At 38.5% G+C, this 21,097-nt stretch overlaps 1 protein-coding gene across 2 annotated transcripts in view; it reads left to right on the top strand.

Annotated features, from left to right (window-relative positions):
• Window positions 1-19,767, top strand: part of LOC130550271 (uncharacterized) — a 29,432-nt gene extending 9,665 nt beyond the window's left edge. For both annotated transcript variants that reach the window (XM_057327702.1, XM_057327703.1), the window contains one exon: window positions 17,696-19,767. In XM_057327702.1, coding sequence (XP_057183685.1) covers window positions 17,707-19,761 — 2,055 coding nt within the window. In that variant the 5' untranslated portion in view covers window positions 17,696-17,706 and the 3' untranslated portion in view covers window positions 19,762-19,767. The remainder of the gene's footprint in view (window positions 1-17,695) is intronic.
• The last annotated feature ends 1,330 nt before the right edge of the window (window positions 19,768-21,097 follow it).

Raw genomic sequence — 21,097 nt, 5'->3', positions numbered from 1 at the left:
GGATTCACATCCCCGCAAAAAACGTTCTTACTACATCAAGTGGTCTGCATATTCCACTCCGCGTTTTCCATTTGACGCTCGCTCCTCCTCACAGTCTGTGTCCGCGCTCACTTAAGACGACAGATCGTTTCATTGACAGATAGATGCAGTAGTGTCTATGTAATAAGTTCGTGTAGGGTGAGAAGGAAGATATCGGGGTCAGGTTGACTACTGCAGAAAAATGTTTCTTTTATTATCACACATACGAAACTTCAATGACGGCGCTGCGCGCCTCTGTTCCCTGTCTCAGTCTTTAACCGGAGCTGACGATCCTCTCTCTCTCTCTCTCTCTCTCTCTCTCTCTCTCTCTCTCTCTCAACCTTTTTTGAAAAAGAAACTAAACTCTGAAACAAACAGAAAGCGTTTTACAAATGCATAATGCAATTCGAGAGAAAATGCAAAGGTGTAACATATAAATGTACTGTGTTTAAGTCTCACCTTTTTATGAGATTCTCTCAGCTAGATTTTCTCACAAATGTGACCGTGCAGATTTTCTCACAAATGTGATCGTCCAGATTTTCTCACAAATGTGACCGTGCAGATTTTCTCACAAATGCATGTGCAACAGCAGGTGGTGCTATTGGGAATTAGTTTCTATAGGAAGAAGCATGAACATTTCCTTGCGTGCCACCCTTGCCAGTGCCAGAAATGGAATTAATTTCATTCATCAAGTTTCATTCAGTTAGTCTCATGAAATTTATTGAAACTGTTAATAATAATCAGTTGCTGTTCTCAATAATAAATAATGAATTATGCATTGGTTTTAATATACAAATAACATACAACAAACTGGATGCATTTGCAATGTTGGCACCCCTTCCACCCCTTCTCATTCTCTCGTTCTTGTTTCCCAACTGTTTACGTTTACAAAACAAACTACTTTGTCAAGGATACTTTCTTATAAGGGAATTTTGACATAATTTTGTGTTTATATCAGGGCTTGCTCTAGGCATGGGCAGGGGTGGGCTGAATCCCCCTAAACATCTGTCTTGCCCACCCAATGAGAATAAAAAAATAACACCAAAAATTGTTGTATTTTCTATTGGCTGAAAGCAACGTCACTCTTCACTTCACTGCTCTGGCTTTAGTTTGTAACAGAGAAGCATGCTACATGCTACAGGTGGAAGCAAAATACTGTGCAAACAAATTTTAGAAGCACTGCACATATGTAAAATTAAGCATGTCAAATTAATTGTGCAGTAAAATCAGATTCATTTCTTCGTTTTTGCGGTCTTATTTTGTGCTGTTAACAAACAGCTATTATTTGCTTGCAATATATAGGCTAGATTTTAACCTATCCCTTACAGAAAAGACACACGAAATTCACATGTGCAAAAAACACATTCACATGTGAATTCCATGTGAATTCCCACGTGAAACCCATGGGATAACATGTAAAAACCCATGGGATAACATATGCGACATGTCTCCACATGTGATCACATGTTCTTCACATCACCACATGTTGCACATGTCATCCCATGGGTTTTTACATGTTATCCCATGGGTTTCACGTGGGAATTCACATGGAATTCACACCAAAATGTTCCAAAAACACACATTTCACATGTGATCACACGTGTTTTTTGCACATGTTAAACACATGTTGTGTACATGTGATCACATGTGAAAAACATGTAAAAAACATGTGAAATTCATGTGTCTTTTCTGTAAGGGATTGACTTTCAGTAATGACTGAAAGCTCCATCTTCCGAAGCTCCCGCTTAAGAAATAAATCTGTTTCTCTCCATCTCAAACACCCCAATTCACGCTGCAGGTGGTAGCGAAAAAATGTGCAAAATAGTTCAGTTTAGTCGCGATGCGCGCTCACGATACCACATAAAAAACAGCAGACACGATGTAAAGTTCATTGTGCAGTGTAATCAGATTAATTCATTCAATTCATTAAAAGAAATTAAACAGAAATCAGTGATTGTTCAGTGAATGGGGAATGTTCTTAGCCCACTTTATTTTGTAGGCTTCTATTTATGTCCAGTTTACATAACCGCTTTATTTAAGGTGTAAAACATCAATGAAATGTTGTTTGTTTTTTATATTTATATAAAAATAAATCATTTAAATCCTGCATGTATTGCAGTCATGTACTGCAGTGTTTGTTGAATTCCAACAAAAGCAAACCTCAAGAGTGACTGAGCACGATAACAAACTAATTAAAAAAAATCTGGGTTATTTCATAAAACATTTTTTTACGTTTTCTAACGTTTTCTTAGTTTTGTGTTGCTTAAAACTAAATATGAACTTGTTTTTGCTGTGTTTCTGTTTTAAAAATGCAGATCATCTTTTCTGTTTTCACCTGCTTTCACCAGTTCATTTTCTCCAAATAAATAAAAATAAATTATATGAAATTTGGGAGAAATGTTGTCAAAAGTTCACAGAAATAAACAAAAATTAAAATTTTACCAAATCACATTCTTATCAGAAAAAGAGGAAAATACTTTTTAAATGGACTCTTAATTTTGTCTGCAGCTATACTGTCTGTGTGGTTGGGGTATATCCCCACCCAGGATATCTGCTAGTCCACACTTTTGCACCTGGCAGGAACCGGGCCTGATTTATATTTATTTATATTTTTATATGTCAATTTTTTGTAAGATTTCAGTATAGTATTTTGCGCTCTTTCTGAGATGCGACTCGGTTTTTAGTGATTTTTCTGCATGAAAGTTGCACTGATACATATGTTTGACTTTTATACATAACAACTCATAGATAAAACGTATTTAACATTATGTCTAAACACTATGGCATTAAAGTAGAGAGCTTTCTAGGCTATAAAAGATGGAAAAGCAAATAAATCGTCGTGGCAGTTGTTTCAGTCAGTCGTTGGCTTTGTTTGGTTGCCATTAGCCTATTTAGGTTTAAAATGAATGCTGCTATTTTTTTGGCTATTTCAAGCTATTTGGGCAATTTTTGCAATAAAATAAACCAGCACAAAAAAACAGTAATATAAATCTAAGTCAAACAATTGAACTATCTGCTGTTTTGGGAGAAGTTGCATAACTGAGAAAATCTGCACGATCACATTTGTGAGAAAATCTGCACGGTCACATTTGTGAGAAAATCTGCACGGTCACATTTTAGACTTAAACACAGTACATTTATATGTTACACCTTTGCATTTTCTCTCGAATTGCATTATGTATTTGTAAAACGCTTTCTGTTTGTTTCAGAGTTTAGTTTCTTTTGCAAAAAAGGTTGCGTTTGTTTGCAAAATGCTGGATTTGTTTGTTAAGTTTAGGCACAATTTTCGCTCCATATAAATCACACACCCCTTGCCACAGTCTACTAGCTGTTGTTTTTACAATTTCTTTGCTTTTACAAAAAACGTGTTATGAAAAGTGTTGTGTTCCGCAAACAACTCTGAATAAAAACAGGTAATATAGAGTTTATTTCTAATATTGCCCGTTCTGTGACCATAAGCGGTTCTTGTAAATAATATGCAAACACTGTTTATTAGTTAGCAGAATGTTTTTATTTACATGGATGGATGTAACAAAGTTAAAACAACCGAACTACGGGACACATGAAGGGACAAACTGCTCGTGCTTTTTTCAAACCGTGTTTAGATGCAAGTTATTTTATGTCTGGTGTTGAGATCTCTGGCAAAATGTTAATGCTAAATTAAGATGATACCTTGCAGATTACTGTGGTGTCGTACACCAAGACTAAAATAATATTGTAACCAAGTAATTATATGTCAGTTATCAGACTTAAACGTTACTGGTTCACGGTTATGTTAAGGTGTCTGATTGGAGCAACTATGGGATGTTCCGCCCCTTGTACAACCGGAAATAGAAAGGAGTCGAGGATAGCACAAGGTGTGCTCCGGTGGTTTAGAGCATGGCCACACGTGTTTAACTGCTGTGTAAATTAAATATCTTTCTGCTGACTATAATTGTTTCTCGCGGTGTTCTCACCTGTAACTTGCCAAGAGGGATTGTTCTCTCCGACACAACAATTACCATTCATGGATTCATGGCCCTGTGAGCTGCATTAATCAGTCTCTTAGAAAATTATACTATGTTAGATATGAAAGAATTAAAAGATTTTAAATTATTTATAACAGAGGGGTGCCCTATTTGCCCTGCACAACCAACCAGCCCCCCAAACCCATCCGCCGCCCCCCAGCGGCTCTCTTGGATTTTGGTACACAAATGTTGACAGGTATGGTTTAGCATGTGTCAGAGTTTAGCATCACTGTTAGCATGTAGCCTATATACCCGAAGTATCATCTTACATACGAATCAGACGTCTCGATCTTGTACAAGGAGCTGCTGACTGAATTAATTAGAGAAGGCATGTCAATCGCTCAATACAGCACATGAGTCCCTCTCGTTCGCAACAACAAAGGAATATGATATATTGTGGCATAATATACATTACGATTATACAAACACGTTATTAAATTACTTGTACTACATATAAGACACAAATTTTTGTTCCATAATATATGATGAAATGGTCACTGAACGAATCAGTGAACGAGTTTTAATGAATCATTTTGATGAACAAACTGACAAAGAACAAATCAATCAAATGAATCAAAATTCTGATCGCTACTTGTGTGACACCTTTGTAATTATACTCTTTTTTTATAGGCCGTCAGTTGGGACTGTACCATCTGATATTAATTTCCACTGACAAGGGGCAGATTTTCTTTCTATTTACTGAGATTTCAGCTAGTGTCTTGGCTTTCCATGACTTTTTCACCCCTGTTTCTTCATGTGTTCAATACTTTATCCCTGTGTCATTTCATTTCATTTATTACACATTACACATATTATGCACATTGTATGCACAGATTACTTAGGGTGTTACTAACATGTGGTGAAAATTCCATGTCAACAGCATGTTTAGAAATATATTTACTGAGAAAAATTGTGACATGTTCAATACTTATTTTTAACGGCTGTTTATATTTGAGACACCAAGAATACTTTTGTTTTTAATCTAGTACCTCTGTATTTAAAATGTATTTACTTACTACTTGTAGTACACTTGAACCCACTAGTGTATAAAAGATGGGTTCAAGTGGTAACTAAACACATTTGTAATACAGATGTAGTATGTTAAAAGCACATTTTAGTTCATATTCATGGTGTCTCAAAACAGCACATTTGAGTTCTCTTAAATGATTTTAAGATTACCTTAAGGAGTAGTAAAGAACAATGTTATTATATTAAGTACAAAATGATTGTGTGAAAATAGAGCACTTCAAGAACATTATGGACATTTGTACAGTTGCTAGGGTCCTGTTGCTAGGGTCCTCTAAATGGTCGCTAGGGTGTGGCTAGGAAGAGGCCTAAAGCCTTCTTAACAGCTGTAGTAAATTCATATTGCGCCTCTCAATAAGCCTGGCATTCATGGGTCCATGGCAAACGGTGCAGATATGAACCAAAGTTTTGTCCAGACAAAGAACTAGATAAAAAAAATGTGAGTTGTGCTTGTTGTAGCAAAACTATGACGCTAATGGGATTCTTCCATGTTTTAACGTAATGTTACCTTATTTAAACTTGATGGTTTTATCTATATAGCACTTTTTACAATATTGCATTGTTTCAAAGCAGCTTTACGTTCAATCAGGCAGTGGTTAATGTAGTAAGGAGATTACTAAGGAGAAACAATATTGTAACGTGGACGGCGGGAAGAGAGCCGTGAGGCAATGAGGCGGGGCCGGTAGCCTGAGTGATAGGGGGAATCAGCTGTGCGCACACCGGTCCGCATGTCTCAGGGAGGAGATCGGGAGCATAAGAGGACGAGCGACAGGACTACGGATGAGAGAGGACCGGGCCCGGACATGTGTTAAGTTTTATTTATGTTGGCTGCCGGCCTTTTATTTCCGTGTTCTTGTTTGTTTATTTTATTAAAGTTTGTGAATGTTCGCCGGTTCCCGCCTCCTTCCTTCCCTACTTTGAACTGTATTACAAATATATATATATATATATACATATATTGTTTTTTAGGTATTTGTTTATATATATGGTATAATGCAATTTCGAGGACAAGCCCAACCACGGCCCATAGCAGTTAGAACACAAGAAAATTACTCATAACTTTTGACCACTAGATGGCGCTGTTACCAAATCTTTATGAGACAGACAAGATGTGCCGGTCATGATACATACCAAGTATCGTGTTAATACACATTGTCATGATTCTGTCTCTCTTGATCATGTTTTATTAAGTCTTGTGGCAGGATCATGATAGACCGTGCACAAATCACACTCTTTCTGTACCGTAACAAACATAATCTGTAGCCATGTGCTTTCTCGTGTCTCGTCAGCGCCCCTGCCCTCTCGTTTCCTTATTATTGCTTGTTATTGATTTGATGCCCTACACCTGTTGCCTCTTGATTTGGTTCCCTTTATCATGCCCTCGTATTCTCTGTCCTGTGCTTGTTCATTTTGTTTCTTGTCCATGTAAGTCTTGTCGTCTTGTTTCTACACCATGTTCTCCAAGTTATCGTCCAGTTTAGTTAGTGTAAGTTTCCTCTAATGTTGTATTAGTCTTGCCTAGTTTAGTTAGTCTATGTTCCTGTTTTATCTAGATATTCCCTCTGTCCTTGTTCCTTTTCCCCCTTGTGGGTTTTGCTTTGTGTTTTATTAGTTAATAAATCATTGTTACATGTAAGCTGCGCTTGGGTGCTCTCCTTGTCCGAACGTGACAGAATGAACAACCCATTATTGAACTCAGCAGGCAGCCATGGACTGCAGGCAGGCTCCTTTCCCCCTAGGAGTACCGAAGGCTGTCGGGGTCCCTCTTCAGGGTCGAAGGCCGTCGGGGTCCCTCTTCGGGGTCGAAGGCCGTCGGGGTCCCTCTTCAGGGTCGAGGCCATAGGGCTCCCTCTCCAGGGTCGAGGCCACAGGGCTCCCCTCAAAGGGTCGACGTCGCCGGCTTTTCCCTCTTAAGGTCTACGGCTACGGGTTCCCCTCCAGGGTTGAGGCCACCGGCATCCTGATCCCACCGCAGTTCCCAGCCGGCACCCCAGCTGCCAGAGCCAGCTGCCCAGCCACCTGTACCCGCTGCCCAGCCGCTGGAGAATGCTGCCCAGTCGACAGAGCCAGCTGCCCATCCGGCACTCCCATCTTGTTTTCCAGTCTTTCCCTTGTGTGGACTTCCCACTGGGACTCTTTGTGTTTTGGTCTTGCCCGTGTGTGGATCTCCCACTTGGACTTGTGTCTTCCTGTTTTGCCTATATTTGGATTTTTCCCTTGGACTCTTGTTTTTCCTCCCCCCACCCGTGTTAGTACTCTGATGGGATTACCCCTACCCATGTGAAATGTATTGTTTATTTATTTACCATGTTCTCCCAGTTTTTGTCATTGTCTCGCTGTTCTTGTCTTCTCTGTCCCCTTGGGGAACGCCTGGTAGTCGTTCCTTAAGAGGAGGGTTCTGTCATGATTCTGCCTCTCTTGATCATGTTTTATTAAGTCTTGTGGCAGGATCATGATAGACCCACGTGTTTAGTGTGAGAAAGACATGGCATTGTTTGTATTAGACATGCCATGTGCTTTCTCGTGTCTCGTCAGCGCCCCTGCCCTCTCGTTTCCTCATTATTGCTTCTTATTGATTTGATGCCCTACACCTGTTCCCTCTTGATTTGGTTCCCTTTATCATGCCCTCGTATTCTCTGTCCTGTGCTTGTTCATTTTGTTTCTTGTCCATGTAAGTCTTGTCGTCTTGTTCCTACACCATGTTCTCCAAGGTATCGTCCAGTTTAGCTAGTGTAAGTTTCCTCTAATGTTGTATTAGTCTTGTCTAGTTTAGTTAGTCTATGTTCCTGTTTTATCTAGATATTCCCTCTGTCCTTGTTCCTTTTCCCCCTTGTGGGTTTTGCTTTGTGTTTTATTAGTTAATAAATCATTGTTACATGTAAGCTGCCTGCGCTTGGGTTCTCTCCTTGTCCAAACATGACACACATAGGTGTTGCGAAGATACAGCCACATGACCCTTTGGCGAGCTCGCCTTAGAATTCGTTTTCCTTAGAAATCTTTTAATATTTTTTTTCAGTACTTTCTGCAGATGCTACATACCAAATTTTGTAGGAGGAGTTCGAAAAAGTATGTTTTCTATATACAAACCCGATTCCAAAAAAGTTGGGACACTGTACAAATTGTGAATAAAAAAGGAATGCAATAATTTACGAATCTCATAAACTTATATTTTATTCACAATAGAATATAGATAACATATCAAATGTTGAAAGTGAGACATTTTGAAATGTCATGCCAAATATTGGCTCATTTTGGATTTCATGAGAGCTACACATTCCAAAAAAGTTGGGACAGGTAGCAATAAGAGGCCGGAAAAGTTAAATGTACATATAAGGAACAGCTGGAGGACCAATTTGCAACTTATTAGGTCAATTGGCAACATGATTGGGTATAAAAAGAGCCTCTCAGAGTGGCAGTGTCTCTCAGAAGTCAAGATGGGCAGAGGATCACCAATTCCCCCAATGCTGCGGCGAAAAATAGTGGAGCAATATCAGAAAGGAGTTTCTCAGAGAAAAATTGCAAAGAGTTTGAAGTTATCATCATCTACAGTGCATAATATCATCCAAAGATTCAGAGAATCTGGAACAATCTCTGTGCGTAAGGGTCAAGGCCGGAAAACCATACTGGATGCCCGTGATCTTCGGGCCCTTAGACGGCACTGCATCACATACAGGAATGCTACTGTAATGGAAATCACAACATGGGCTCAGGAATACTTCCAGAAAACATTGTCGGTGAACACAATCCACCGTGCCATTCACCGTTGCCGGCTAAAACTCTATAGGTCAAAAAAGAAGCCATATCTAAACATGATCCAGAAGCGCAGGCGTTTTCTCTGGGCCAAGGCTCATTTAAAATGGACTGTGGCAAAGTGGAAAACTGTTCTGTGGTCAGACGAATCAAAATTTGAAGTTCTTTTTGGAAAACTGGGACGCCATGTCATCCGGACTAAAGAGGACAAGGACAACCCAAGTTGTTATCAGCGCTCAGTTCAGAAGCCTGCATCTCTGATGGTATGGGGTTGCATGAGTGCGTGTGGCATGGGCAGCTTACACATCTGGAAAGGCACCATCAATGCTGAAAGGTATATCCAAGTTCTAGAACAACATATGCTCCCATCCAGACGTCGTCTCTTTCAGGGAAGACCTTGCATTTTCCAACATGACAATGCCAGACCACATACTGCATCAATTACAACATCATGGCTGCGTAGAAGAAGGATCCGGGTACTGAAATGGCCAGCCTGCAGTCCAGATCTTTCACCCATAGAAAACATTTGGCGCATCATAAAGAGGAAGATGCGACAAAGAAGACCTAAGACAGTCGAGCAACTAGAAGCCTGTATTAGACAAGAATGGGACAACATTCCTATTCCTAAACTTGAGCAACTTGTCTCCTCAGTCCCCAGACGTTTGCAGACTGTTATAAAAAGAAGAGGGGATGCCACACAGTGGTAAACATGGCCTTGTCCCAACTTTTTTGAGATGTGTTGATGCCATGAAATTTAAAATCAACTTATTTTTCCCTTAAAATGATACATTTTCTCAGTTTAAACATTTGATATGTCATCTATGTTGTATTCTGAATAAAATATTGAAATTTGAAACTTCCACATCATTGCATTCTGTTTTTATTCACAATTTGTACAGTGTCCCAACTTTTTTGGAATCGGGTTTGTAGTTAAATATGGTGGATAGGAATTATGGTGGAATATGACAACTCTGATATCAAACATCTCGGCTTGAGCCAACAAATATACTAATGTGAATTATGTTATCACCATTATGTTGATTTCTTCATATGTTTTAAGTATTATTATAAATTTCATTATGTCTCTTGACCAATAGGGGTCACTGGCCTATAACTTTAGTCCTCTCAGAACTTGACTTTGATGAACCATGCCAAGTTTCTGAGTGATATGTTATTGTGTTTGTAAAATACAGCATTTTATGACAAAATTCAAAATGGGCGATGCCCACAATGGACGAATAAGGACCATTGGTTATAGTTCGACTCGAAATGCCTCATGGAATCAAACCATACCAAGTTTCTTAGCAATTAGTCATTGCGTTCATGAATCTTTGCATTTTACAACAAATTTCCATAAGGGTGACACCCACAATAGCCGCCTCACGAACACTGGGTACAAAAGGACACATATGTGGACATTTCTGATGATGAGTTTTTGAAAAACATATTCAAAGCAATTTAAAACCATAACTAAAAACACTTAAAACACCATAAAATGCTTATAATTTTTAACCATACGTGGCACTGTCACCTCATGTGCCAATGATGATACGTACAAACTTTCGTGTCAATGCACAAAGTTTTGCAGTGCCAATTTTGAAGTCAATCAGAACCACTAGGTGGCGCAGCCTCACCACTTTTTTAGTGTGTTCTCAGACCCATAAATCAACATGTAAAATGTTTAACTATTCTCAATCTTGATTTTAAGAAAATTAAGCTACAACATAATCAGATAAGCAGGCTCACAAAAGATTACCCATTGAACTTGGAACCTTAAATCTATACCAAACATCCAAATCTAACAAACCACTCTTTTGACTTTTGCCAAACCTCTCGAAAGTATAAGAAAAAGCAATGATTTACATACCTTCGTAACCATACATTTTGTGCTTACGCAGACGCACCACAAACAGCGTACCTTGGCAGCTTTTATACACCTACCCAAGTTGCCCAATTACCTTCCATCTGCACTACATCATATTATGTCAACAGTTTCCTCTCACGAAGACCTCTCTCTCGGTCGTCGCACTCCAGCGGGTGTCGCGGTAGTGTTACTGTGTTGCCCTACTCATTTGTTCTCTGTTTTAGATAGTTTCCGCTAAACTCATTACGACATATCGACACAAAACTTGGTAGGTGTCATCACAAGCCTGACCCAAGGTAACATGTTGTGTGGTTGCGCAGCACCACCTAGTGGTCCGAAGGTACGAAAAATTGCTTTTTTGCTTATAACTTCCGAACGGTTTGGCCAAAAATCAAAAAGTTGGTCTTGTTAGATATGGGTTGTCATGTAGAATTAAACGATATCCAGTTTTCACATGGTATAATTTTTTTGCTTTTCTGAGTTTGTATGCTTACAACTTCTAAACAAATGAGAGCTTCACAAAATTTTACATGTTGATTTATGGGTCTGAGAACACACTAAAAAAGTGGTGAGGCTGCGCCACCTAGTGGTTCTGATTGACTTCAAAATTGGCACTGCAAAACTTTGTGCATTGACACGAAAGTTTGTACGTATCATCATTGGCACATGAGGTGACAGTGCCACGTATGGTTAAAAATTATAAGCATTTTATGGTGTTTTAAGTGTTTTTAGTTATGGTTTTAAATTGCTTTGAATATGTTTTTCAAAAACTCATCATCAGAAATGTCCACATATGTGTCCTTTTGTACCCAGTGTTCGTGAGGCGGCTATTGTGGGTGTCACCCTTATGGAAATTTNCTACCCATGTGAAATGTATTGTTTATTTATTTACCATGTTCTCCCAGTTTTTGTCATTGTCTCGCTGTTCTTGTCTTCTCTGTCCCCTTGGGGAACGCCTGGTAGTCGTTCCTTAAGAGGAGGGTTCTGTCATGATTCTGCCTCTCTTGATCATGTTTTATTAAGTCTTGTGGCAGGATCATGATAGACCCACGTGTTTAGTGTGAGAAAGACATGGCATTGTTTGTATTAGACATGCCATGTGCTTTCTCGTGTCTCGTCAGCGCCCCTGCCCTCTCGTTTCCTCATTATTGCTTCTTATTGATTTGATGCCCTACACCTGTTCCCTCTTGATTTGGTTCCCTTTATCATGCCCTCGTATTCTCTGTCCTGTGCTTGTTCATTTTGTTTCTTGTCCATGTAAGTCTTGTCGTCTTGTTCCTACACCATGTTCTCCAAGGTATCGTCCAGTTTAGCTAGTGTAAGTTTCCTCTAATGTTGTATTAGTCTTGTCTAGTTTAGTTAGTCTATGTTCCTGTTTTATCTAGATATTCCCTCTGTCCTTGTTCCTTTTCCCCCTTGTGGGTTTTGCTTTGTGTTTTATTAGTTAATAAATCATTGTTACATGTAAGCTGCCTGCGCTTGGGTTCTCTCCTTGTCCAAACATGACACACATAGGTGTTGCGAAGATACAGCCACATGACCCTTTGGCGAGCTCGCCTTAGAATTCGTTTTCCTTAGAAATCTTTTAATATTTTTTTTCAGTACTTTCTGCAGATGCTACATACCAAATTTTGTAGGAGGAGTTCGAAAAAGTATGTTTTCTATATACAAACCCGATTCCAAAAAAGTTGGGACACTGTACAAATTGTGAATAAAAAAGGAATGCAATAATTTACGAATCTCATAAACTTATATTTTATTCACAATAGAATATAGATAACATATCAAATGTTGAAAGTGAGACATTTTGAAATGTCATGCCAAATATTGGCTCATTTTGGATTTCATGAGAGCTACACATTCCAAAAAAGTTGGGACAGGTAGCAATAAGAGGCCGGAAAAGTTAAATGTACATATAAGGAACAGCTGGAGGACCAATTTGCAACTTATTAGGTCAATTGGCAACATGATTGGGTATAAAAAGAGCCTCTCAGAGTGGCAGTGTCTCTCAGAAGTCAAGATGGGCAGAGGATCACCAATTCCCCCAATGCTGCGGCGAAAAATAGTGGAGCAATATCAGAAAGGAGTTTCTCAGAGAAAAATTGCAAAGAGTTTGAAGTTATCATCATCTACAGTGCATAATATCATCCAAAGATTCAGAGAATCTGGAACAATCTCTGTGCGTAAGGGTCAAGGCCGGAAAACCATACTGGATGCCCGTGATCTTCGGGCCCTTAGACGGCACTGCATCACATACAGGAATGCTACTGTAATGGAAATCACAACATGGGCTCAGGAATACTTCCAGAAAACATTGTCGGTGAACACAATCCACCGTGCCATTCACCGTTGCCGGCTAAAACTCTATAGGTCAAAAAAGAAGCCATATCTAAACATGATCCAGAAGCGCAGGCGTTTTCTCTGGGCCAAGGCTCATTTAAAATGGACTGTGGCAAAGTGGAAAACTGTTCTGTGGTCAGACGAATCAAAATTTGAAGTTCTTTTTGGAAAACTGGGACGCCATGTCATCCGGACTAAAGAGGACAAGGACAACCCAAGTTGTTATCAGCGCTCAGTTCAGAAGCCTGCATCTCTGATGGTATGGGGTTGCATGAGTGCGTGTGGCATGGGCAGCTTACACATCTGGAAAGGCACCATCAATGCTGAAAGGTATATCCAAGTTCTAGAACAACATATGCTCCCATCCAGACGTCGTCTCTTTCAGGGAAGACCTTGCATTTTCCAACATGACAATGCCAGACCACATACTGCATCAATTACAACATCATGGCTGCGTAGAAGAAGGATCCGGGTACTGAAATGGCCAGCCTGCAGTCCAGATCTTTCACCCATAGAAAACATTTGGCGCATCATAAAGAGGAAGATGCGACAAAGAAGACCTAAGACAGTCGAGCAACTAGAAGCCTGTATTAGACAAGAATGGGACAACATTCCTATTCCTAAACTTGAGCAACTTGTCTCCTCAGTCCCCAGACGTTTGCAGACTGTTATAAAAAGAAGAGGGGATGCCACACAGTGGTAAACATGGCCTTGTCCCAACTTTTTTGAGATGTGTTGATGCCATGAAATTTAAAATCAACTTATTTTTCCCTTAAAATGATACATTTTCTCAGTTTAAACATTTGATATGTCATCTATGTTGTATTCTGAATAAAATATTGAAATTTGAAACTTCCACATCATTGCATTCTGTTTTTATTCACAATTTGTACAGTGTCCCAACTTTTTTGGAATCGGGTTTGTAGTTAAATATGGTGGATAGGAATTATGGTGGAATATGACAACTCTGATATCAAACATCTCGGCTTGAGCCAACAAATATACTAATGTGAATTATGTTATCACCATTATGTTGATTTCTTCATATGTTTTAAGTATTATTATAAATTTCATTATGTCTCTTGACCAATAGGGGTCACTGGCCTATAACTTTAGTCCTCTCAGAACTTGACTTTGATGAACCATGCCAAGTTTCTGAGTGATATGTTATTGTGTTTGTAAAATACAGCATTTTATGACAAAATTCAAAATGGGCGATGCCCACAATGGACGAATAAGGACCATTGGTTATAGTTCGACTCGAAATGCCTCATGGAATCAAACCATACCAAGTTTCTTAGCAATTAGTCATTGCGTTCATGAATCTTTGCATTTTACAACAAATTTCCATAAGGGTGACACCCACAATAGCCGCCTCACGAACACTGGGTACAAAAGGACACATATGTGGACATTTCTGATGATGAGTTTTTGAAAAACATATTCAAAGCAATTTAAAACCATAACTAAAAACACTTAAAACACCATAAAATGCTTATAATTTTTAACCATACGTGGCACTGTCACCTCATGTGCCAATGATGATACGTACAAACTTTCGTGTCAATGCACAAAGTTTTGCAGTGCCAATTTTGAAGTCAATCAGAACCACTAGGTGGCGCAGCCTCACCACTTTTTTAGTGTGTTCTCAGACCCATAAATCAACATGTAAAATTTTGTGAAGCTCTCATTTGTTTAGAAGTTGTAAGCATACAAACTCAGAAAAGCAAAAAAATTATACCATGTGAAAACTGGATATCGTTTAATTCTACATGACAACCCATATCTAACAAGACCAACTTTTTGATTTTTGGCCAAACCGTTCGGAAGTTATAAGCAAAAAAGCAATTTTTCGTACCTTCGGACCACTAGGTGGTGCTGCGCAACCACACAACATGTTACCTTGGGTCAGGCTTGTGATGACACCTACCAAGTTTTGTGTCGATATGTGAAAGTTTAGCGAAGATACAGCTTCAAATCCATTTAGGCAAATTGGTCAAAAGCTCTAGGACGAGTTAGAGACTCCGCATACGACGTATACAATGCTACTGCATAGGTACTCAAGATTAATATGAGATTGGCAGAAACTTGGTGTGTAACCCCCACTTTAACAAATTTGTCAAATCATTTTGTTTTTATAATAATCATGGTTTCCGTGAGAACGAAATAAATCGTACAACACTGTTACTTTCCCTAAGTTTGCCCCTTGAACACCTTGAAAAAAGTTTGGATACGGATTCTATAATGTTAAGCGGTTGACAAATAAAGAGCAACTTAATCTTTTTTTAATTTCTTTTCCATCCATAGGAAAGTAATGGGAAATTATTAAAACGCAAGTAATTTTTTTATTTGTCCAATATACATCAATAAATCAAACACACTGCAGATTATTCATACACATAAATAAAGGGTGGAGATGGCACAGTGGCTCGATGGTTAGCACTGTTGCCTCACAGCAAGAAGGTCCCTGGTTTGACCCCTAGCTGGGACAGGAAGCCTTTCTGTGTGAAGTTAGCATGTTCTCCCTGTGTCAGCCTGGGTTTCCTCCCACAGCCCAAAGACATGTAGGTAAGGTTAATTGAAGAATCTAAATTGTCCCCTCCCTAATTTGCGTATGGGTCACCTTGTGTAAAGATTGACTAGTTCTCGTCGTGAATATAGTCTTAGATGCTAATATGAATGAATAAAACGATACTATAAATAAATATAGGGTGAGTCTATGCAACATCATCAATTGGCTGACATTCACATACACACACAAACAAAGTATTGAAAGGGCCTATAGAGTGTATTTTGTTTTTTACTTTTTTTAATTTTTATTCTTGAACATAATACAATAGAACAACGACCACAGATCACAACTCCATTCCAATATAAATCATAAATGCATACATTCTCGAAAATAATAATAATAATTCACAAATAGACAATTTAGGTTTATGTCGACCTGCCAATATTTAGCAAGATGATGCATGAATTCCTGGGACATATATAATTAAAAAAGGGGGTCCATATCTGGTAAACATATCTATTTTCCCTTTTGATCAGTAGGTAATATATTCCAGTGGTAGTGGGTCAAATATCACTTTATGCCACTCTGAAACTGTCAGTGGTTTATCACAGATCCATTTAAGAAAAATGCTCTTACGGGCAGCATAAGTAAGGACATTAAATAACCTTCTGCTTGGAGTACTCTTTATATTATTATCAGTAATACCTAACAAGAAATACAGTGGATTGAAGTCACATTCTGTATTAAATATCAGACTTAGTCTCCTACAAATCTGCACCCAGTAAGCTTCAATATATCTACATTTCCATGTGCAGTGAACAAAGTCACCCTCTTCGACCTTGCACTTTAGACAATAAGGTGAATTATTTGAGTTGAACTTATGTCTACGCAGAGGAGTAATTTGAAGTCGATGTAGAAGTTTGTACTGCAGTTCTTTAGTTCTTTTACAGATTGATATATTGCCAGCATGCTGCCAAATTTCTGTCCAACTATCTGCATCAATTGAAATCCCCAAATCCTGCTCCCAAGTAGTTTGGGTTGTTTCAGTATTGACTTTTGCTTCTTGTAGGAGGGCTTCATAGCACCGCTTTATTAGTGACCTCCTTGAGCTATTGTTCAGGAGCACCTGTTCTGTTGGGGTTGGACAGCTGGAAAATTCAGGGCTGATGTTCTTCATCACAAAACTTCTAATTTGTAAATATCTGAAAAAAATATTTTGGGGTAATTTAAACTTAGTTTGCAACTGTTCAAATGATAATAACACTTCTTTTTCAAACAGATCTTTTATAGTGGCTATACCAAGACCCCTCCACAAAATATAACCACCATCCATTATCCCTGGCTGAAAATCAAAATTTCCTTGCACCAGAGTAATAGACAACAGAGTTTTAGCTTTTCCCTCCCAACTCCTGATTAATTTCTACGCTCGTAAAGTATTACTGACAATTCTGTTCTGCCCTAAGCCAGATATTCTTTTAACATCTAGAGCGAAGGGAAGAGAGGCCAGTGAGATTGGCAGCCCATCAACTAAGTTGAGTGATTCAATGTCTACCCAAACTGACTCCGGGTCATTTCTCACCCATTCAAAAATATAGCGAGACTGGGAGGCAAGCTGGTACAACCTAACATCCGGAACCGCAAAGCCTCCCTTGTTACCAGGTAGTTGCATCTTAGCAAATTTCAATCTTGGTTTCCTCGACTCCAAATAAACGAGCTGAACCAGCCATTTATGTGTTTGATCGTGATTGAGTTTAGGAGAATTGGGATCATTTGAAATAAATACAGAAAATGGGGCAGGATTATCATCTTAATCAGAGCTATTCTTCCTAACATGGACAGCGGCAGGGAAGACCACCTATCCAGATCCTCATGTACTCGTCGCAGGAACGGGTCGTAAGAGTGTATTTTTTATTTTGCCAAATAAAATTGGTGTTGAGAGTGGAAATTTCTGCAACTGATTTACAAAGGCGTACATTAAAAAAACAAGTGCTCTCCCTGGGCTCCATTAACATTTCCCTTGAAGACTTTGTACGACTCTTCTATTGCTGGAAGCATCTCATGTACTACGATATGTTTACTAAAAAGACTAGATCAAAATATCAAATGAGCTGAGCAGAAATATCGCAACTCCTACAGAACTATTCACTTTAAAAATATTGATTTCTTTGTTTTGAACAGAAACAGAAGCCATGACTGAAATTGCAAAGGTACATCGTAGCCTTACCACAGCTGAGGACATGAGAAAACAAACCAAACTTCAAATGCAGCCCTATGCCAACTGGGAAGAGTATCTGACTCCGGCACCACTTTCAATAGCCATCCTGGGAGAGCTGGTTTACATATCATCCTCAGACGATTTCTCTCTCAATAAAAATCCTCCTGTAGGTGGCTACAAATACATTAAATACCCTGATTCCTTTCGTGCTTGCCTCATGCAAGTGTGTAACTCTGGTTGGAGGGCATTTAATGAGGCCCATAAGAGCATGGATCAGATTCGCCTTCACACATACCAAGTTCCACAATACATGAAAAATGTTGTCAAGATTCTATTCGAAGGCACTGATGAAGTTGTCCAAGCTTGTCTTCCTGGTCACCTGGAAAATATCAGTAACATTGCAGATGAATGTGTGCGGTTGTCTGGAGAAACTGAAAAGCAATTCACTTATGTCATCAACATCATCCAAGAGCTGCTAGAAGCCTGTGTTAATGCAAAGCAGTTTTATGGGGAGGAGTGGAAAGAACTCATGCAGAAACAAGAAGAGGCCAAACTGAGAGAGAAGTCAGCGCAAGAAGCCAATACAAGGACACAGACGGCAATGATTAAGTTGGAGAAGGAACTGGAGCAGGCTCAACACAACTACCAAAAAGCTATGGATTCTCTCCCAACAGGATGGGAAATGATTGGTATGGATTTTGTGAAAGCGATTACACAGAGCATTACATGCCTGGTTGATGGAGTGACGTGTGCTGTTAGTAACCGAGTAAGCAAGAAGTATTCTTATACTGACACTGTAAGCCAACATGAAGATGAGGGAAGAGATCAGATTGGTGAAATAACTGCATATAGCAAGTCATTTGAAATATTAACTTACCTTCAGACTATCAAGAAAGAAATGCGTGTGAACAATAAGGATGATGAAATTGCTTGGACAAATCTGTATGATCAGAAGAAAGAAGCCACAAAAAGTGATCACATAGAAGAACAGCTTAAAAGAATCAGTGATGGTTTAGAGAAAAACACTGACTGCACAGCAAAGACTCAAGCTCAGGATTTATGCAAAAAGGGAATTGAAATATGCCAAAGTTTGGCAAAGTTTGCACCAGATGGCAAATGTGACGAAGACAACAGCAAAAAAATTATAGGTGATGTCTTGGATCTTATTAACTCAGCAGTTCAGTTTGATTGCAAAAGCAAAGACAACACAAAATCTCCAGCCATTTCTGCAAAGCCGCCAATGATGTCTAAAGAAGAAAACAAGTCAGGGAGCTTTTCACAGATGGTGGCAGAAAATGCACGACTTCAAATAGAGCAGACCCGAGCTCAGATGAACAAGACAAGAGAGAGCTATGAGAAGTGTGTGGAGAACCTAGAGATTAACCAGAAAGAACTCACTGAAATCCTGGTCACTATGAGAAATTGTGATCTGAAAACTATCGACTTCAAAACTACCATAAACATGCTGGTCAAAGGAATGGAGGCCATGGGGAGAGTGAAGGTGCAGTGGGAGAAGATGGTTCACTTCTTTCAGATGGTTTCCAACCTAGTGAAAACCAGCCTGAGCACAACTCTCAAAAACGTTGTCAGAGACGCTGAGAACATACAAAATCTCTCTTACAATGCAAAGCTCTTCTCAAAAGATATGCTGTACACCCAAGCCTTCCAAGCCTGTAACATTGCTAGCCTAGTCAACATGATTTCTGATACATACGTGGATGTTTCCAACAAGTACCTCATGGACCGTATCAGCTCACTGGGCAAACTAATGACCATGGATATAAACAACCCAGAATTTATGAAAGAGATAAATGAGCTCCGAGACGCCTGTGATGATGCACAGGGTGGCATTAAAAACCTTGTGCTAAAAAACAAAAAAGATTTTGACAAGAAAAGCAAGGCAAGATTTGAAAATATTAATAGACAGCTGCATCCCATTTTGCCTGATGCTCTTCCAGAGGATATCAAGAGCATTAAAGCTGCAGTTGAAGCTGGATTCAGTGAAGCAGACGAAGATCAGTACTGCTGAGTTAAGGTACTGAAAAAAGTACTTTTGACAGTATATTTCAGATGGAAGATTTGTTTTTTTTCTGTGACATGTAGTACCTAAGGATTATTTTAGACAAGTTTGTTCTTGCTACTATTGGGAAACCTTTCAGTTTTAAAACCTAAATGTATTCAGATATTTGACTCAAGAAACATCATGAAATTTTGTAATATTAAAATCACATATATCACCTTATTTTGAATTCAGCATTGTCTATGTGATGGATTTGTTGGTTAAAATAGTTTAGGTTATCCTGATTTAAATAACTGTGTATGTATGTTTCTTTTTAGAAAATATGAGAAAGGACAAAAGCAACAACCACTCATGTCATCCCTCAATTTCTGAAATGTTGATCCAGATTAAGTGTGGGAAACTGGAGAAGATGTTTGAGTGTTTTCTTGTACTTATTATGTTTAATTATAGATTTCTGTTTGGGTTTAAGTGGTACTTTCTTTTTACTTTTCCATAGTGTGTTTCTATTTAGATGATAATCACAGAAACAGCTATTTTAGTTCTGCTTTTATTGTATTTGTTACTATATTCTCTTCTGCACTTGATTTTAATGACATATAATGGACTCTTATGCTCACCGATGTGTCCTTCTTCTGAATAACTTACAATGAACAACCAAAGGTTGTTAATATTATTAAATGGAGCTGAGCTAACATGAACAATGACAAGTTTTTTTTATGAATTAGTCTTAAGTTAGGGATAATGAACAGATATGATCTTGTATCACACTGAAGGAGTTTCTTTCTAAATAACAGCCAGCTGTCTGTACATAATCCCAATTATTACACAGCTATTTACCTCATAAGTAAATGAATGAACATGAAATGTTGATTTGAAATGCCTTGGAAGTGTTCCAGAGCTCTGTGTAACAAAAACAAAGATTAGTAAATACAATAAGAAATGGTTTAGTTTAGTGTTAGTTTATGCATTTACCAGTAGAACCTTTGTGTAAAGTGTTACCAAGAACCCATATACAAAAGTAACTTGTAAACTGTTTGAGCGGACATTGTCAAATTATCAAAGATATTATTATGTTTGTTACAAACAAATGTACTAAAACAAAGGTATTGCTTATTGTTAGTACATTATCCAACAATGACAACAAAAAAGAAGTAATTGAACTGTATTGTAATGTTACCAGAAAAATGTTGCCGAAATATCTCTGTTCTGAAACCTTTTGGTCGCATTTGACGCTTGTAACAAATATTATCAAAGCAACTTATAAAAGATAATAAATGTTGATTATCATAACAGACCACTGCCGAGTGTTTCTTCTTATTACTTAATCATTTTATTACTTAATCTG

The sequence above is a fragment of the Triplophysa rosa genome, unplaced genomic scaffold (genome assembly GCF_024868665.1).
Source record: "Triplophysa rosa unplaced genomic scaffold, Trosa_1v2 scaffold272_ERROPOS49653, whole genome shotgun sequence".
Lineage (NCBI taxonomy): Eukaryota > Metazoa > Chordata > Actinopteri > Cypriniformes > Nemacheilidae > Triplophysa > Triplophysa rosa.
The sequence above is the reverse complement of the archived record's forward strand: the minus strand, read 5'-3'. Positions and strand labels throughout refer to the sequence as shown.